This window comes from Dromiciops gliroides, chromosome 1 (genome assembly GCF_019393635.1).
Source record: "Dromiciops gliroides isolate mDroGli1 chromosome 1, mDroGli1.pri, whole genome shotgun sequence".
Lineage (NCBI taxonomy): Eukaryota > Metazoa > Chordata > Mammalia > Microbiotheria > Microbiotheriidae > Dromiciops > Dromiciops gliroides.
The window spans coordinates 138,454,554-138,476,005 of NC_057861.1; the positions used below are offsets into that span (position 1 = coordinate 138,454,554).

At 38.4% G+C, this 21,452-nt stretch overlaps 1 protein-coding gene across 1 annotated transcript; it reads right to left on the reverse strand.

Annotated features, from left to right (window-relative positions):
• Nucleotides 1-19,908: 19,908 nt before the first annotated feature.
• On the reverse strand, nucleotides 19,909-20,163 carry LOC122735292 (40S ribosomal protein S27-like). The gene has a single exon (XM_043976688.1). The coding sequence runs from the start codon at nucleotides 20,161-20,163 to the stop codon at nucleotides 19,909-19,911; it is 255 nt and encodes an 84-aa protein (XP_043832623.1).
• Nucleotides 20,164-21,452: the final 1,289 nt, after the last annotated feature.

Below are 21,452 nucleotides of genomic sequence, written 5' to 3' on the forward strand. Positions count from 1 at the left end.
CCATTTTGTATACATGTTCATTGCCTGGTTTTCCCTGAGCCTTGCTATTAAAGTCTTATCTCAGGAAAATGACTGGAGGATTAGAGGTTGGGCTGGTGCCCTTTTTGTCCATCCCCTCTTCACCTTAGGCTATCTTGCCCAGCCAGATTACCTTACTCTTGCTTCTCATGGGAACTTCCACAACCAAGCTAATGTCCTACTGGCTTATTTTCCCCTCATTTCCTTAAGCCTTCCCCAGTCTCTTCCCTTTGTTTATGAAGCTACTGATATATTTCTTCCATGTTTAGGTACAGTTCAGAGGAGGTTGGGTAATGAGAAAAGGGCTACAGAAATAAATCTGGCTTTGTGAGACTTCCTCCCCTCCACATCCCTCTCATAAGTTATGATCTAGGTACTTTACTTATATCATTGGGTTCCTTATTAGCAAACAAGCAGCTCTGTGAGGAATCATTATTAATAATCAATATCTGGGGGAAGCCAAAGATCTTCCCTTTTTAGTCCTCTCTTTCTTCTACCAAAAGACAAGGCCTACTTTGGGATATTTCATCAAATTTCATCTAGGTCAAACTCAACCCAAACCAAAGCTAACAAAAGGAGGGGACCTAAGTGTGGAGACAGATTCTTTAGTCTCGATAAATTGAAGGACTTTACTGATGAGATTAAATCACACCTAGATGAAAGAATTTTGCTCTGACCAGCTTGAATTGGGTCTTGCATTCCTTTTTATAATGTCATCCTTGGACTTCACTTTAATATAACCCACCTCCAATCATGTCAATTAATTAGATTTGATGGTTGTTGACCAATTGGATTTGATTGCTATGTGATGACTTCCTACAATTAGAAGGGTATATAAACTGAGATCTTACCACCATTAGGACTCTGAGACTTAGGTCTCAGAGAGATGGCCATAGACCTCATTTTATTAATACTCCTCCAGCCATATTGATAAAATGATTAACTTACCAGAAACCATGTCTCTCATATTTTAATCATCACAGGTCTAAGCCAGGAAGGTTGCTAAAAAAATTACTTGTACAGGCTTTTGCTCTGATTAACAAGGCAAAACTCAAGATAAAGAGAATTAAAATAGTTTATTAAAATACATCAAGGTAGCAATGTATTGATGGGCTGATCACTGGAGATCAGCAAGGGATTAAAAATGGAGTCATCTTTTATTGATAACTTCCATAATGAGATAAAGATTATTTGGATAGGTCAATATCAGTAAAAGGGGACAGGCCACTGCATTTTAGCACCTCCCCAATTGCTAGTACATGAGGGCTAACAGGTACTTCTATGTGATGCCTTTCAAATACTTCAACATAGTTTCAAATATTTGGAAGTCTGTCATAAGGAAGAGGGATTGGACTTGATCTTTTTGGCAGAACCAGAAATAATGAATAGAAAGTAAAAAAGGGCAAATTTAAGTTTGATGTCAGGGGAAAAAAACCTTCCTAACAGTTAGAGCTATTCAAAGGTAAAATGGCCTGCTTTGGGAGGTGGCAGGCCCCTCCTCCTTGAAAAAAAAATCTTTAAACAGAGGCTGGATGACCACTGATAAGGATTCCTTTCAGGCAGGAATTCTGACTCTCAGAAAGCTGCTTGTCTCTCAGTCTGATGAACTTTAGAACACCCCACTTATATTTAGGAAACACATCCATGATTGGGAAATAGTATTTGAAGGGGGTCTCCTTTCAATATGTGTATTTTTATATATATTATGTGTGTATACATATATATGTAAATTTATGTATATACACACATATATAAATTTTATAGCATGATTCCCATTACTGGCTATTTATGATGTTTGCATCTTTCTCTCTCCCTGAAGTCTTTTCAACTTAGCACTTATGCCCTAAAACAACAACCATGAAGAGTATAATTTTGTCAGTTCAAAATAATTAATTATTCAAGACTGACCAGATGGAGTAAGTCTGCTGTATGCTTCTCACACCTTTTTGTCTGTATGCAATACCCTTCACATTGGAGCAAAGCTTGGGTTGCTAGGGTCTCCCATGGCTACTGTCTCCTGGGTCCCAGAAAATATTAGTTTATACACAGGAATTCTTCCCTCCTCGAAATTCCCAGAGCAGTTCTGCTCCTACCTCTCCTATGTACTCTCATGTCATTCTCAGTAATACATTAATGTTTACCTGTCTTACTCTGCTCCACTAGTCTAAAAGTTCATTGAGGGCAGAAGTCTTGTATCTAGTACAATGATTTGCATGCAGTAGGCACTGAGTAAATACTTATTGGATTAAATTGAACCTGTTGAAATGATGAGGTGAAACTGAATTGTCCCTGAGGACCTAGACCCTGTGTATCTTGGTAGAAGTGAGGAGGAAAAAAGACTCAAGTACTAAGTTCAATGACCCAGTTGAAATCATCACATAGGGGCCTAACAATTCTCCATATGATAAAGAATAATAATGAGATTTCCCTTATGGGAAGGGTTTATGTTTGGTTCAGAGTATAGAGATATTAATTGAAGCCATCTTTTCAGAATGAGATCATAAAGAGAAAGAGGGGCAAAGGCTTGGGTCAGAATCTTGGGAGATAACTGCATTTAGGAGATGCCCAGAAGACAATAAACTAGCAAGGGAGCCCATTGGGGTAGTCAGGGGGAGAGAAAACAATGTTATTAGTATACTGAAAAGGGGAGTAATTCAGGAAAAAAGAAGGGGATCAAGTGTTAAGTACTATAGAAAGATAAACCAACAAGAGGGAATTCTATTTTATATCTGATTCTTGCCAACACAGAGGAATTTGTTGCTGGGGTTAAATTTATGGGAACCTTATGGAAAAGTGACCACTTCATCTTACAGTGTGATAGAGATGGGGAAGATTAGGTATAGTCTGGTATGTGACCATAGATTTTGGAAGAGCAGATTCCAAAGTTTTCATAGGCAGGATATGTAGAATCCCATGTTTAAAAATACTATAGAGAGGGGCGGCTAGGTGGTGCAGGGGATAAAGCACTGACCCTGGATTCAGGAGTACCTGAGTTCAAATCCAGCCTCAGACACTTGACACTTACTAGCTGTGTGACCCTGGGCAAGTCACTTAACCCTAATTGCCTCACCAAAAAACCCAAAAATACCAAAACAAACAAACAAAATACTATAGAGTGAAGTCAGCATAGGAAGTATGGGAAGTTCTCATGAATGGAATTCTTAAGACACAAAGAGAAACAATTCTAATCAAGAGGGAAAGGGGGAATAGTCTGAAGAGACTGGCATGTGTGCACAAGGAACTTTTGAACATTTGGGTGAATACCTCATGGAAGAATTATGGGATAATGGTTAAAAATAATACAGGATCAGAAGGCATTGGTGGGTTGCAATCTATACTATTGGAGGTAGTATCCACATTGATGAAATCATAGAACCATCAAGATAGCAAAGTTTCTAACTTAAGGATACATTGGAGATGAAAGAGACTGGAGTCAGGGAGATCAGTTAAGTAGTTATGACAATAATCTTAGCAAAAAATAACATATATCACAACTACAATGGTGGCACCCCTCCTCCCCTCCCTGAATTGTTCAGCAGTGGAATTTACATTAAAAGGTATTGTTTCATTAAGAAGAGTTATTCTAGTTATGGATTTCATTGCCATTTTAAAGCCCATGACTGAGCATACTTGTCACAGTGCCCAAGAAAAATGAACATTCTGTCTCTTGGGAAGGAAAGACTTCATAAATTTATGAACTCTGGGTTTTGAATTAGACTGTTTGTTAATGGAATATTTTTCCATTGCTTTTTAGTAAAAGAACTCCCAAGGACTACAATTCATTTGCTCTGCAACTGGCTGAGAAATTACTTACAGCATGTGCCACTTCCAAAAGCATGCAAATGAAACAGGGCCGTCAGAACTCATTAATGCAGGTAATATTTCTGATGCATTCAGGCAGATGTCTATTTATGTAAAGAACTGGGCTGTCAAAGGTTTATAAATTTACTGGAGGAGAAAAAGAAAAGGCTGATTTCTGCAACAATGTCTCCATGCCATTGTAGGAATAGGTGCTTCCCCCTCTTTCTGGGTGATGACAATGAAGAATTACAATCCACAAAGTCAAAAATTTTACTTTTTCTTAATGGGCATAGAGATATCTTAAACAAAAGGGACATTTCTTTTCTGCTTACACTTTGGTTACTACTGAATTTAATTAGTGGAAAATAATCATAATTTTTAATACTAGATCTACATAATTTGATTATTCAATGGAATATTCATTATGCACCAAAAATTTTTTTTTGCCTTCCAGTCAATGGTCACTTACTTTATTTAGAATTCTTTGGTACAAAAGTGCTAGTATGAATATACATGTATATATGTATATATGTATGTATGCATATACATAAACTACATATGTATGTATCTATATCTATATATCTATGAAGTTATATAATTTTTCTTTTTGTCTTTCACCTTCTCGAGGTATATGACTAGCAGTGGGATCTCTAGGTGAAAGAATATGGACATTTTAGTCACTTTTGTGGCAGAATTCCAAATTGCTTTCCAGACTGGGTGGTTCAATTCACAGATCCACCAGTATTCATGGACTCATCTTTTTAAAATTTATCCATCATTAACTATTTTCATTCTTTGTCTTCTTTGTAAATTTTCCGAGTATGAGGTGAAGACTCAAAGTTGTTTTCACGTGCATTTCTCTAATTTGTATATTTGGAACAATGGTTCACTATGATTATAAATAATTTATAATTCTTCTGGGAATCTTTTATATCTTTTTACTGTTTACCCATTGTGAAATGGCTCTTCTTAACACTTACTACATATTTGTATTAATGTCCTATACAGTTTGACCATCAGATTCAAAAGACATTAAAATCACCTATCAACTCATCAATAAGGTCAATCAACAAAATATTTCCTGAGTAGGGAATTTACAAGTATGTTACGTGAGCAGTACTATGAAAATAAATTGCATAACCACAAGCTTCATTAACCACTTAAAAAAGTGGTTTAGCTAAGGTCTTGGCCAGAGTCTCCAATTCTTCCTCCTTTCTGTTGGCCCAATTTGGTTCTCTGAGTTTCTCCTTATAATTAGAAATTTAAGAGATTAGGGATGTCTTTTGAATTTATTGGGACTAGGGGAGTTGGAGTTCTACTGTCTCACGTTGATATTCCAAACCTTTTCTGATCCTACATCCATCTGATATAGTCCAGATGAGATCATTGCCAGAGATCTCTATTCATGATTTCCTATTCATGGACTAATAGAATCTTAGATTTAGAGCTAGAAGGGATTATAAGCATTATCTAATACAACTCCCTCATTTTACAGGAAAGTAGATGCTTCTCTCTCTCTCTGAGTGATGACAATGAAGAATTTCTTGAGGAAACTGAAGGCCAAAGGAGTTAAGGAACTTGCCTGAGGCCACATAGGTGATAAGTATTGTTCCTTGTGAATAAAAAGTTTTAAGACATTTTCCTTAAGACATTCTGTTGTTTAAACTTTGCCTGTTAGAATTCTTCCAGTCTGTTAACACATTTTTGAATGGATGGATATGCTACATTGTTGTGGGGTTTTTTTGCGGGGGGGGGGGGGGTTAAGTGACTTGCTCAGGGTCACACAGCTAGTAAGTGTCAAGTGTCTGAGGCCAGATGTGAACTCAGGTCCCCCTGAATTCAAGGCCAGTGCTTTATCCACTGTGACACCTAGCTCCACATATGCTACATTTCTTTAAGGTTGAGTTTGTGGTGTGATGTTATAGGCAGGCATTTCCTTCACCTTGACCTGAAAAAAATCATCGGAAAAATCACAAAATATAATTCTTGGCCTCAGAATCTCCAAACTAAATCTTACAACTAGAAATCTGTCTAGAGGCTCATGGTTTCTGTGTGACACAGTATACTCTCACCCCAGGCCCATTTTTACCTTCTCTTTCTCATTCAATTCTCTTTATTGCCCAGCATCTTTTTCCTGCCATAGGAACTGTCCATGGTATTTAACTCTAGGAGCTGCACACAACTCATTGGATTAGGTCTACTCAGATTTGGTTTTATCTTTTTGTATTTCAACATGTCTTGTGAGTCAAGATCAAAATTAGATGGAGCATAACTAGGGATGTTACAATAGTGTGTTTTAAACTTATATTTCCCTTATATTTTGAGGATTATTCCTTGGTTCAACAACTTTTTGAAATATCATTGATGGGGGCGGGGGGGGGGGGCACTAGGTAGTGCAGTGGATAAAGCACCGACCCTGGATTCAGGAGGACCTGAACTCAAATCCAGCCTCAGACACTTGACGCTTACTAGCTGTGTGACTGTGGGCAAGTCACTTAACACCCACTGCCTTGCCAAAAATTGATCTCACTAATAAAGCAAGATAAGACAACTTTTCTTAGTAAGACTAAACATTAGTTGCTTTTGCCTATCATGTGTGAAGTGTTAAGGAGGTGTATTATACAATTAAGGTTCTGGAAATCTTTTATTATTTATCTTCAGAATCTGAAAAGGTCTCTGATGTTTCCCTTCCCATACCACTAACTGGTGCTTATTCTTCACTATAAAGAATTTTCAGAATTCATCTGAGAGACAAGATTGTGATGACTTCACATCCCATCATCCTAATTAGAACTTTGAGGCTAATTTATTCTACCAGTTTCTGCCTGCTCAGTACTCCCTGATCCTCCAAATAGCCAAATTCAATCCTCTACTCACTACTGTCATTCAGAAACAGCACCTGCCTCAAGCAAAAACCTTTTCTTCTGCTACTTCTTCATATGTTCTCATCACCATCCAGCTCAATCCTGCCTTTCCCCAGTCACCATCCTCCTGTGATCACTGGTTTCACTATGATCTCTTCAGGAACTTTACTAATCTATTTTTTTAACAATGATAAACATTTTTATTTATAGTTTGGGGTTCCAATTTTTATCCCTCTTTCCCTTCCCCCCTCCCTTCTCCCTGAGGTGGCAAACGATCAGATATGTATACATGATACATGTATGATTATGTAATATTTGTCCTTTTCTACAAGAAAACAATTAAAAGAAAAAAATGAAAGAAAGGGAAAAATAGCATGCTTCAGTCTGTTCCACCAATATCAGTTCTTTCATTGGAGGTGGATAGTAGGTTTTATCAATATACCTTTGAGATTGTCTTGTATCATTTTATTGTTGAGAATAGTCAAGTCATTCACAGTTCTTCCCCAAACAATATTGCTGTCTCTGTGCATATCACTAATCTATTGTTAACAAACACCCTTCCATTCTTGATCTCTTTCTCTTATCCATATTCCTTCTTTTGGCACTAACTGAACTGTGGCTCTACATTGAAATATTACATCCTTTGTAACCCTCTCCAATGTAATCCATTCTCCTTATGCTCACTGATTCACTGGGTCAGGAGGAAATAGGATACTACTTGTCCAACATAGCTGCTTCCAGACTTTCAATCTGCCATAATCATTTGACAACTACTCCTCTTTTGAAGTTCATACTGTTCAGTGTTATTGTTTAATCCTATTCTTCCCCCCTCCATACCTACCTCACCATCTCTTCCCAACGTGTGCCACTTGATTATTTACATAGGAGGAACTAATTTGATCCTTGTGTTAAGACTAAAATTCTAGCTAGTCTGTCTAAAATATCTAATGAGTGGTCACTAATAAATTATAAGCTTTAGCAAGAGTTAGGCTTTTAAGCATTTATTAAAGAGAATAAGAATTTGGTAAAGAGAGAGAGAAAGGCCTACATTCATTCATCTATCTATTAAAGGGAGAGCACATTTCTAGCTCCGCTCTCCACTAGAGTCCAAAGGAAAGAGCCCCAGTCAGAGCGCCAGGCTCCTCCCTTCTTCTTCCCACAAGAAAACGTCACTTCTTGACACCAAAGAAAAGACTCCTGGTCTTGCCCTCAAAGACCTTCACTTCATGGCAGAGCTTTTCTATAGTAAGTCTCCAGTAGGTGGCGTCATTCCAATCATTACACTTGTAACACCCTTGTTGGTATAACAGGTATTTTCTCCTTTTTCAGATGACAATGCAAAGTCCTATAGAACTGGAACTATGAGGACTACTGACTCTAGAAAACATCAATTCTTTTTCTATCACATCAAGGTGCTTTCATAATATAGTAAATATATTCCTAGAATCATAGAATGATAAAATTAAAAGAAACCTTACAGGCAATTAAGTGCAACCTCCCCCATAATGCAAGAATCAAAGTGAAAATAATGCTGGATATGGGAGTCAAATGATCTGCATTCAAATCTCAGTTCTGTAACTTGCTTACCTTTGTGATCTTGGGCAAGTCACTTAACCACTTTGGGCCTCACTTTCCTTATTTGTAAAATCAAAAGGTTGAACTAAATGATCTTATATGTCCAGTCAAACTCTAAACCTAAAACCCCACTATTCTACATATCTGAAAGTTAATTATCCACATTCCCCATTCTATATGAATACTTTTGGGTGACTAGAAATCCACAGGACAGTCTGTTCCATTGTTGGACAGAATCATAGAAATTCAGAGCTAGAAGGGACCTCAGATGTCATCTAATGCAACTCAAACCTAAACGGAAATCTCTTAAAATAGTCCTAATAAGTGGTCATCTAGCCTTTAGTTGAAGACTGCCACAAGTAATTGGAAATGTGCCAATCACCTCCTGAGATAGACTTAATTAAAAAGATTTCCTCATAATGAGTTGCTCTATAACTTCTATTCATGTATCAAAGTGTTAGAGCAGGTTAATCCTACTTCCTAATGCTAGTTTTTCAAATACTTGAAGATTGCTATCTATCATAGATCATATACTTAAAGCTGAAAGAGAGCCTAAATGTCATTTAGTCCACCCCCCTCATTTGGGCAATGAGGGTTAAGTGACTCAAAATGTGCCCAAGGTCACACAGCTAGTAAGTGTTAAGTGTCTGAAGTCGGATTTGAACTCAGGTCCTCCTGACTCCAGGGCCAGTGCTCTATCCACTGCACCACCTAGCTGCCCCTGAGTTAAATCTTGAAAGAAGTCATAGGTTCCAATGTATGGAAGGAGGACAAAGAGTATTCTAGGCATGGGATCCATGTCTATGTCAAGGCATCAGTGTGGGAAACAGAATGTCATTTCTAGAAATTAGGAAGTAGTCCAGTTTGGTTGGAATGTCGACTGCATGAGGAATGATCATATGAAATAAGGCTAGAAAGGTGGACTGAGTCATACCATGAAAATGTTTCAGTGCTAAGTGGAGTTCATATTTTACCTTGGAGACAGCATGAAGTCAATGTTGCTTCTTGCATATGTGGATGACATGGTCAAACCTGTGCTTAAGGAAACTTATTTTGGTGGATTGGCAAGTGGAAAGACTGGAGGCAAGGAGAGCCAGTCAAGAACGATAAGGACCTGAACTAAGGCGGGGCTGTGTGAATGGAGGCAAAGATGGATGTGAGGGATATGGAAGAGGTAGAATTGACAAGATTTGGAAATTTAGTGAACTTGGAAGGAAGGAAGGAGTGGGTGTGGAGTTAGTCAAATTTTTTTTTGATAGCAAACATTTTTATTTAAAGTTTTGAGTTCCAAATTCTATCCCTCCTTCCCTCCCTCCCCTCCCCCTTCCCTGAAGCAGTAAGCAATAAGATATTTGCGTATATTTTAAATTTAGTTCTTTGGGCCTCAGTTTCCTATTTTCTAAAATATAGGCTAATCATCCTTGCACTGCCTTCCTCATGGTGCTGTCGCAAGGACAGTTCTTTGTAAATAATAAAGTGTCAACTGTCTGTGAATTATACCTCTTGAAAAAAATCATTCATCTTGTTCTTAGATCCTTCCTTTTTTGCAACCTTCACCCTGGTTTTTGGATTTCTGACACTATTATTACAGGACCTTAACAATATTTTATATTTATTCTTATTTCTCTGCTCCTCCTATCTTTCACATTTTAAAAAAATCTGAGCTCATCAGAGTACTCCCAGTGTAGTCACACTAGTTCCCTTTTGATGCCCTGCTTTTTTTTCTTCCTTGTGTCTTTCACCTGTAATTATGTTTCATTTTGAGAGCTTCCTATCACCCTCTCTTTCCCATCACCCCATATCTTTCCATATAGAGTCTCTGGCTATGTGATCTTACTCTGTTACCTCTGACCTTTATGAAATGTCCTTTATAACATTCTAGGGGACATATCTGACTTTCCCCAGTATTTTGTTCCTTGATTATTAGAAGCTCTAAATGTTAAATATTTTTAATATTAATGTTTTAATTATATTTCTCCCAAACCCTCTTCTCCCAAACTTCCTATTTCTAACCAAGGCACCACCATTCTGGTAGTCTCCCAGGTTCATAACCTTCTTGTTATCCTTAGTTTCTTATTCTCTCTCACCCTGTACATATAATCAGTTCATCAGCCTTAACTTTTTTTTCCTGCAGAAAATTCTCAAATCTGATCCTTTCTTGACACTTAGCCAGCTACCACCTTAGTTCAGGCCCACATCTGTCATATAGATTATTGCAGTAGCCTCCTACTTGTTTCCCCACCTCAAGCCTTTCACTCCTCCAATTCATCCTCCCCAATGATACCAGAGTAATATTCTTCAAGTACAGATCTGACTATGTCACTCTGCTAGTTAGTAAACTCCAGTGGTTCCTATTGTCTCTAGGATCAAATATTAACTTCTTTGCTTTTAAAGCCCTTCAAAATCTGGCCCTAATATAGTTTTTTAGTTTCTTTGAATATAATTTTCTACTCTTTCTGATCCAGCCAAACTTACCTTCTCTCTGTTCCTCACATTTCCCATCTCTGTACCTTTGCAAAGACAGTGCCCCAGCCTAGAATACACTCCCTCCTTGCCTCCACCTCACAGAATTCCTCTTTCCACATGACGCTGCAGAAGCACCCCCTTCTACATGAAGTCTTTCCTCATCCCTTCAATAACAACTGCCTTGTATTTAACTACTTCATATTCTTTTTACATTTATTCTCTATATACTTATGTATGCCTTAGTCTTCCCTATTAGAATGATCCTTGAGTGTTATTTTACTTTTATCCCCAGAGTTTAGCCCAGTGCCTAGACTATGTATAGTAGGCACTTAATAAGTGTTTCTTGATTGGTTGATCAATTGATGTCACTTTCTCCCAAGCCTCCCACCACTTGAACTTCACTTACCAGTCCTTCCTTGTTGCTCATGATTACATACAGAGTAGTACTTACTCTCATTTCTTCCTATATATACATATACATATATATACATACATATATATACACATACATACATACATACATACATACATACATACATACATATATATATTCTGGGAGATGAAATTGCCTACAAGACAAGTGTTTATCAGTACTCTGTTTTTAGCAGGATGAGACTTCTAACAGATGTCTAGATCTATGAAAACCCCTATCACTATGATAGCTTTTCTCTGTGCCAGCCTTCCTGAAAAGTCATGTGTAACATTTTTGAAAACTACATATCTTCCTTCTTTCTCAAAATATAATTCCAGGGTCTGACTCAGACTATCCAAATAACCATGCCATTTACATCTCCTTCTTTGATGTTCCACTGTGGGGAATCTTCTTGGGTCATGCCAATTCACTGAGTTAACAGGTATATTCTAGAGGCTGAAGTCTTCCTCTCTAAAATTTCCATTCATTGTTCCTACTTATGTATTGTGATGAAAGAAAATACATCTTTTATCGTGACAGCCCTTCATATACTAAAAGACAGCTATCAAGTCAATCCTGTTTTTCTTCAAGCTGAACATTCTCAGAAGTGTTTCCCTAGTGTCTTTTAATTCTTGAAATTGTTTGTCATTATTATAATTCCAGTTCGGGTCACTGAGAGGTCATGCGACAATCGCCTGGCCCTTGGAAACCAGGGTATTTCCTGCTGAGATAATATCTGTAATCTCACTCGGGGATAGTAAAGTTTCCATAAGACAAGTAACATTGGCCCAGTGGGTTGATATGCATTAAATATAGTCCTTAACTGTGAAATTACAGTGTTTGGATTTTTATCAAAACTAGGGATGATTGATTTCCATGTGCTCAAGTCACTTGGTCTAAAGGGATTATGTTTTCTAACTTGAATTGAACTTCCTGCAGGGGGAGCAGTTTCTGCTGGTCTGATTCTAAAGATTTGTCAGGATCTGTTCCTGAACTTGGATCATCTCTAGCAGAGGGAGCTGTCTTGGCGTCTCTCTTGCCATGTGACACTTTCTTCCACAGGATAACAATGATAATAGCAAAAATGAAATTCATAGTCATTTGAACTATGAATGTGGTATTAGAATTTATTTCAACTGCAGGCATGAAATTTCTACTAATATTAAACACATTCTCAGTGGAGACATTCACACCCATGCCATTATACCAAAAACTTTTTACTGTGTGAATGAGGAGGAAACCAATAACGTTATGAAGGAACATTGAGTAAACTAGTTGGTTGAGTTGGGACATTATGCTGTCCCAATACATTCCAATGAGAAAAGTCAAAGGGAAAGCAAAATATTCAATCATGTTGCCCTTTAAACTAGACGGGCTTTTCTCTTTAAAGCAAGGCTTTTAGAGGCTTAAAACAAGGGAGATTAGTCAAATGAGGGAAAGTCAATGGGGGAGGGTTAAAAGAGTGTCCACCAGAGTAGCTGGCTCATGGCCAAGCTAGGGGTGGGTGGGTGGGTTCATAAACTCCTGGCTGGCTCACCAAAACTGTGAGGGCCAAAATTTGATATACTGAGCATTATTTGGGTGACTCGCCTTAATATTGGGGTCCCAGAAATATGAGGGACCTTTAAGGTTTATCCTCCCCTCTGAACTGCCCTTTTTAGATATTTCTCCTAGACCAATAAGAAAGGAGCCTCTAAACTTTAGTTCACAAAAGGATCAGATTTTATTACTTGGGAATTAATTAAACAACAAAGGTGAAACTAATAAAAATCAAAGATAAAGAAATAGGAAAATAGAAATACAGATAAATGTTGTTAACTCTAAACTTAACCTATGCAATCCCAGACCATTCCCAGTTAAGCTAGTTCAAAGGAATTTAGGGTTTTCCGTAAACTCACCGAACCTGAAAGTTTATAGTTGCTGCCACCAGCACAAGGGCCCCAACCAAAAAGACTGAGTCCCGGAACACACCTAGCGTTCCAGAAGCAGCCTAGCCTCCCTTCAGAGAGCGTTCAATCTCTCCTCCCCAAAAAAGGGAGGTCCTTCAAAAGCTTCCTATGGAGAGTTCTCCTTCTGACCTCAGTAGCATACATAACCTTGGGGTGGGCCAGGTGTGGCCCCCCCAAATAATTCAGCTAAAACTATAATATTAATCTTTACCACAAATAATTTTTACCACAATACAAAATAAATCTACATAAATCAGCATTTCTATATATTACCAACAAAGTCTAGCAACAATAAATAGAAAGAGAAATTCCATTTAACACAACTGTGGCCAATATAAAATACTTGGGAGTCTACCTGCCAAGACAAACTCAGGAACTATATGACCAATACAGTGATCCAAGATAATCCCAAAGGTATAATGGTAAAGCATACTATCCACCTCCAAAGAAAGCTAATATTGACTGAACACAGGCCGAAGCATGCTATTATGCACTTTATTTCATTTTTATCTTTTATTCAAGTTTTCTTATACAAAATGGCTAATATGGAAATGTTTCACATAATTGCACATGTATAACCTATATCTGATTGCTTACTGCCTCGGGGAGGAGCTAGGGGAGGGAGGGAAGGAGAGATAGAATTTAGAACTTAAAACTTTAAATAAAAATGCTTATTATTATTTTTTAAAAAAGATACCATCCCAACATATTAAACTCATACCTATACCCTCTGTCTATGTATACTCCTTCTAACTGCCCTAATAATGATAAAGTTCTTGGGAGTTACAAGTATGATCTTCCCATGTGGGAATGTAAACAGTTTAATCTTATTGAATCCCTCATGTTTTCTCCTGCCTACTTATCTTTTTATTCTCCTCTTGAGTCTTATATTTGAAAGTCAAATTTTCTACTTAGCTCAGGTCTTTTTCATCAGTAATGCTTGAAACTCTTCTATTTCATTGAATATTCATCCCCCCCCCCCCCCCCGCATTATACTCAGTTTTGCTGGGTAGATGATTCTTGGTTGTAATCCTAGCTCCTTTGCTCTCTGGAATATCATATTCCCAGCCGTCTGATCCTTTAATGTATAAGATGCTAAATCTTGTGTTATCCTGACTGTGGCTCCACAATATTTGACTTGTTTCTTTCTGGCTGCTTGCAATATTTTCTCCTTGCCCTGGGAGCTCTGGGATTTGGCTATAATATTCCTAGTTATTTTCATGTTGTGATCTCTTTCAGGAGGTGATTGGTGGATTCTTGCAATTTCTATTTTACCCTATGGTTCTAAGATATCAGGGAAGTTTTCCTTGATAATTTCTTGAAAGATGATGTCTGGGCTCTTTTTTGATCATGGCTTTCAGGTAGCCCAATAATTCTTAAATTAGCTCTCCTCAATCTATTTTCCAGGTCAGTTGTTTTTCTAATGAGTTATTTTGCATTTTCTTTTATTTTTTCATTTTCTCTGCCATCTTGACTCCACCCATATAGTATATATTTAATAAAAGTTTGTTGAATTGAAGTCAATCAAACAACAAGCATTTATTAACCATCTATTATGTGCCAGGCATGGTGGCCCAGACACATTACAAAGGGGGAATCAAGTCCAAGGGAGAAGCTAGGATTTCAAAGGGGGGAAGTTTCTAGGTTGCTGTAAGGATAGAGTTTCACTGGGGAATTCCCTAGCCTATACAGCAGATAGGATTACAAGCCACTGGGAGTTAGGTGGTCTTCATTAGGGTCCAAGGTGAGATGGAGGTCAAGGTGGTGGTGGCCCAACTTACTCAGTACATGCTAATTCCTGTATGCCTCCTCCCTGTCTTCCAACTGCTTCAGCTATGCTGGTTCACCTACACTGTAGGAGGCAGTTGGTTGGCAGAAGATGCGATATGAACAGTAACCTCACCCTCCAACCCTCCACCATGTAGGCAGCTACAGCATAAAAGTTTCTTTGTTTCAAACATTGAGCTTTGCACTGGTGACATGGTATCTGGTAGCCCCTATAAACACAGAAAATTTCCCCACTCAGGGAGCTTGTGTCTGTTCAGACATACAGTTCTCCTATATTAGGTGGTCCTGTACTAGCTGTCAGCTATCTTTGCAAGATTTGTATCCATGGGAGAAAGATAGACAAAAAGAAGTCTTGGCCCTCAGCTGAGTAGGAATCAGAAAAGAAACAGATCCTGAATTACCAACATATAGCCTTGCTCTGTGTGCTATACCTGTGTCCTTATAAGATGAGAATATCATTCCCTGTCTGCCTGGGCTGCTAACTCTCTGGACTTTGCCACCATGATTCAGCTGCCTTCTTACCCTGGAACTTTAATCAGTATCTGGGGTGTTCTCACACTGGAATACCCCTCTGCTCCAGCTCCCTTATTCTATTGGTGAGTTCTTTCTAGGGTTTCCATTTGGGGATGGAGCTCTGGCTAGACCAACTTCATTCCTCTCCTGGTCCTGAAGACTTCCCCCCCCCCATGCCCCTATTCCATTGCTTTCTCTCTCCCCTCCTATTTTTCATTTCCTGTTTTTTTGTTTTTCCAGTTAGGACAAGGGATTCTTTAAGATAAAAACTGTCTTTCTTTTTGCTGTATATGTATCCATAGCATTTAGCACAGTAACAATAGCTAACATTTATATAGTGCTAACTATGTGCCAAGCACTTTATAATTTCCTGTGATCCTCATGATTATTGTCTTCTTCTTATAGATGAAGAAACTGAGGCAAACATGTTAAATGACTTGCCCAGGGGTCACACAGGTAATGTGTCTAAGGCCAGATTTTAACTTAGGTCTTCCTAACTTCAGGCCCAGTACTCTATCCTCTGGGCCATCTAGCTACTTGGCACCATGTAAGCACTTAATAAATGTTTAATTACCTACCTGCCTTTTGTAATCCCCCTTTTTTGCACTAGCCCAGTCCAAATTCCTAGATTTAGAACAGCTCTCTGAGCCACCTAGCACAGGGATACTCTCAAAGAGCTTGTCTTCTCTTGAGGGAAACCACACACACACACACACACACACACACACAAATGCAAATTAGTTAAATACAAGATACAAGATAGGGAAGGAGATCCCTAGGATGTAGGGGGATCAGGAAGGTCTTCACAGGGAAAAGGCAGGGCCCAAGCTGATATCTTGAGGAAATAGAGGAATTTGATGAAGGGAGGAAAGGAGGCTCTATCTGCTTTAGTTTGCTCAGTGGTAAAATGAGTAGCATCTACCTACCAGGATCGATGTGAGGATAAAATGTGATATTATTTGTAAATTGGATTGCAAACCTTAAAACACGACATAAATGCTTATTATTGTTGTTGCTGTTGTTGTTGTCAGCCTAGCCTCTATTTTAGGGGTGCCAGAACTTGTTTCTGATTGTCACAGTCCTAAGGAATTCAATAAAACAATTCCTACTGAGGAAGAGATCAGAAAGATTCATGAATAGGTATTTAAAGCCTTGAGTGGGATGGGAAGACTCGGAAATAGGGCCTCAGGAGGATGCAGAGCCTTGGTGTCTTCCATTTTCCTTCTGGCTTTTTTATTCTATCTCTGTCTTCACAAAATAACTTCAGCTTTTGAGAACTGTTTTCCCAGCAGACAAAGCAGGTTATTCCTGTGCTTTCCTCACCTATGGGAATCAAAGACACGTTCTCTCAGGACCAGGAATAGAGACTGAATTCAGGCAACTTCTGGTATAGGACCAAGCATCTAGGGGAGATGAGAGAAGGGTGTGGGATGGATTAAAAAACCCCCACAAAATCGTGAGTCAATTGAAAATACACGATTAAGTAATTAACGATGCTATTTATGGACAAAGCTGCTTCCAAGCAGCCTCCCACACATTTGCTGATCCTTGGGAGAATTGCAGAGCTATTCTGGTGCTGGTTGAAGTAAGTGACAGTGAGGGCCCTGAGGAGGAGGAGGAGGAGGAGGAAGAAGAGAAAAAGGAGAGTGAAAACTACTCCAGATGATCATTTTTCAGCTTCTCTGAAAATAGGGGCCTCTGAAGACCAAGAGGTCTTCACTACATTATCATATGTCAGCAATGGGTTTTATGATCAATTTCCCAAACTCATCTCCTAATTCCCTCTTCTGCCTATCTGCCTAGGGGCAGCTAGGGGACATAGTACATAGAGGCTAGGCCTAAAACTAGGAAGACCTGAGTTCAAATCCAACCTCAGACATTTAGTAGTTAATGTCAGAGTGACCTCTGAATGCTTCAGTTTCCTCAACTATAAAATGGAGATAATAATAGCACCTACCTCTTAGGGATGTTGTGAAGATTGAATGAGATAATATTAATAAATCACTTAGCATAGTGCCTGGTGGATATTAAGTACTTAATAAATGTTTGTTTCCTTCCTTCCTTCCATCCAAGAGAGTGGTCTGTAATTTACCCAAGGATAATATCACTTTTGTTTCTTCTTCTTCTAACCCTCACTCACGTGGTCTCCAATGTATTTTTTCTATATTTTCTCATTGAGCATACCTTCGAAATAAACAATGTTACTGAATTTAGGAATCTACTTCTGCTTCATAACAATGATATCTACCATTTTTATAGTGAGTTTAAGATTTAAAGCACTTCACATGTTCTTATGGGAACCTCACAACAACCCTATGGTGAATTATTATCTTCATTTTGCAGATCAGGAAATCGAAACTGAGAGGTTGACTTTCTTGGGGTCACACAGCTAGTAAGTGTCTAAAGAAGGGTTCTAACTCAGGCCTTCCTGTCTCCAAGTCCAGTCACACGATCCACTATGCTGCTCAGCTGCTTTCAAAATTGACTGCTACATCATACTAGTGACTCACTAAAATCTTCAGATTTTTTCAGACCAATGTCTATCTCCCATCTTTCACTTGTGAAGCTGGTATGCAGAACCCAAATGTAAGACTTTATATTTGTCCCCACAGAGTTGGCCTATGGACCACAGTTTACCTGCCTCTGCTGCCTGTTAAGATTTTTTTGGACCTAGTCATTCATTGTGTTAGCTGTCCCTCCCAGCTTACTGTCCTCTTCCAGTTTGATAAGCACATCATGTATACCTTTAGCTAAGTCACTGGTAAGTAAAAATGTTAAGCAGCAGAGGGCCAACCACACCACCACACTTATGCTAAGCCATTTACAACTCATCTTTTGAGTCTGGCCATCCTAACTGTTCCCAGTGATAAGTTCTAGAATTTCCCAAGGAATCAAAGTCAAGTTCATTGGCTCTAGAGTCTGCACAAAATCTTTTCTTCCTTTTTTGAAAATCAGGACATTTGCCTTTCTATAGTCCTGTGATTTCTCTCCTGTTTTCCATTATCTTTTAAAGGAGATTGACATTAAATCATTCAGCTATTGCATTTGCCACTTGTTCTGGGATAGGTGACTTAAGATAACAACAACAATTGTATAGTTCTTTAAGGCTTGGAAAAAATATGATCTCATTTTGCCCTCAAAGCAATTCTGGGAGGTGGGTGCTATCCCCACTTTTTATTATTACTATTATTTTAAAATTTTATTATTACTATTATTATTACTATCCCCATTTTACAGATGAATAAACTGAGTCACAGAAGCAAAATGACTGCCCAGCGTCACTCATCTACTAAGTATCTGAGGAAGGATTTGAACTCAGGTCTTCCTGACACCAGGTCCAGTGCTCCATCTACAGCACTATCCAGCTGCGTAGGTATTTATTCATGATGAATTTATCAAGGGCAGCTACATGCTCTCTTAATATTTTCTTGGCAAGATACTCTGCTAATCATCCCCCCCATTATTATTTCTAGTGTAAAGGTAATTTTCCTTGGCAGAGAAAACAAATTTCACTTCTCAAAAGGCCATAGAGTTCAAGATCTTTCATTTTAAAGAAGAGGAAGCTAGAGCCCAGAGAGCTGAAATTATTTTCTTAAGGTCATATAGGTAGTAAGCAAAATCAGAACTGAATAATTCATTTTTTCCATTGATGGTTATTATCTTCTCATTTATCCAAAGCAGCAATCCCAGACCTTTTAAAAATTCTTTTCTTTCCACCAATATAGTTATCCCTAGCCCTCCCAGCTCTTTATGTTGTCATAGCTTTTCTTGCCAGTCTCAATGCATTCTGAGGCCTAGCAGTCTACCATTATTTTTTACAGGACCACCCCCACATTCTAGTTTATCATGCATTTATCAAACTTTCAGATTAATCTTCTTAAAGCACAGGTCTGACCATGTTATTGCCTTATTCAGTCAACTCCAATGAATTCCTGTCATCTTAAGGGTCAAATATAAAACTTCTGTTTGACCCTCAAAGCTCTTCACAATCTGGACCTTTCCTGCCTTTCCGGGTTTCTTATAAGTGATTGCTCCCCCCATGTACTCTGAGATCCAGTGACACCGGCCTCCTGGCTGTTCCTGGTGTAAGACACTCCAGCTCCTAGCTCAAGGCATTTTCACTGGCTGTCTGGAATATTCTTCCTCCTCATCTTCACTGCCTGGCTTTCCTAGCTTCTTTTAAATCCCAGATAAAATCTCACCTTTTACAAGAAGCCTTTCCTGATACCCCTTGATGCTAGTTCCTTTCCTCTATTGATTATCTTCAATTTATTCTGTATACAGCTTGTTTGTACATAAGTTGTTTATATTTCATCTTCTCCATTAGACCATGAGCCCCTTGAGAGCAGGCACAGTTTTTTGACTTTCTTTGAATTCTTAGCACTTAGTGCAGTGCCTGGCACATAGTAGGTGCACACATTAATAAAGCTCATTGACTGACTAACTGTACATGTCTTTTTTTTTTTAACTGTACCAAATTTGTTTTATTCCTTACACTTCCTCATTCATCTTGATTCAGGCATTAGTGCTGCTTCCTTCTGAAGGAGCATCCTTTTGTAAGTCTTGCCTTTCCTCCTGTAGGCTGACAAAGTACAATGGAGCATCTGACACAGAGAACCATCGTTTGTGCATGGCTGAAGACAGTGCTGATTTTATAGCAGCTCGGGCACTTTAAATCCATGAAATACGAGTTCGGACTCTGCACCAGATGCTTTTTCTTGTTTTTCTGCTTCTCCTCCTTGGGAGAGGGGTGCACAAGATCTTTCGCTAGAGGCATGTTGGCACGGGGAGATCTTCACTGCCAGAAAAACTGTGTACATGTCTTCTAAAACAATCCGCGTTCCCTGTGTGGATACATCAATGTCTTTAGACAACAATTTTTTTCCTCCTTATGGTAATTGCTTCCTTTTGTGTCTTCAGAACTTGACTCTTAAAAGCTTAACTATCCATCCTGAGTGAACTTTTCTCATGTACCTTAGATTTTTGGGAGCTCATATGTCAAAGTATTTGGAGTAAAAAGAGGTAGGATCCCATGTGTTAAAAAAAATCGATAAAAAAGTAGCCTTCTATTATAATTCTCTGCTCAGATTTCTGGATTTATTCATATGGATATGTATGTCTTCTTAATATACAGTGTTATCTCCTCACCCTCTTACCTGGCTTGACTTCTGTTAAATAAAATATACACATCCAGGGCCATGTCATGGTTTTCATCCTACTAACTCTAAGTCTCAGTGATATCTATGAGGTCAAATTTGCCTCCCTGTGTTAAAACCTCTAGCTTTTTACTTGTTGCTTAAACTTTGGCCATTTGTGTATAGGTACTTGAGACTATGGGTTTTTACTCTTTGATCATTTAGTGAACTCGTCATCCTGTAATTTTCTCAATATCTCATCATATATTTTTTTTCTTCACCTCAACTACTCTCTATGACAGTGGTTCTCAAACTTTTTGGCCTCAGAACCCCTTTATACCCTTAAAAAATTAATGAGAATTCACTCTACCTCCAAAAGAGCTTTTTTTTACATGGTTATATCTATTGGTATTTATCATCTTAGAAATTAAAACACCTTAGTATTATTATGAAAATAGTTTTGACCTAAAGGACCTGTGAGAATTGGACTATAAGGAAAGATGAGTGCTTTTGAATGTGGTACTGGAGAAGACTGTTGAGAGTCCCTTGGACAATAAAGAGATCAAACAGTTAATACTTAAAGAAATTACTTTAGACTACTCATTGGAAGGACAAGGACTGAAACTGAAGCTTAAAAACTTTGACCACATCATGAAAAGACAGGATTAATTGGAAAAGACCCTAGTGTTAGGAAAGATTGAAGGCAAAAGGAGATGGTAGAAGATGAGATGGATAGATAGTGTCATAGAAAAAACAAGCATGATCTTGGACAGACTTTGGGAGATAGAGGAGAATATAAGGGCATGACGTTCTATGATCCATGGGGTCATGAAGAGTCAAATGGAACTAAATAACAACAACAAAGGACTTCCTGAAAATGTCTTGAGGACCTCCAGGAGTCCCTGGACTACACCTTGACATCCATGGCTTT

Bases quoted from the DNA above. Each gene is read 5' to 3' on its own strand.
- LOC122735292 (XM_043976688.1), bottom strand. From the start codon at position 20,163: ATGCCTCTAGCGAAAGATCTTGTGCACCCCTCTCCCAAGGAGGAGAAG.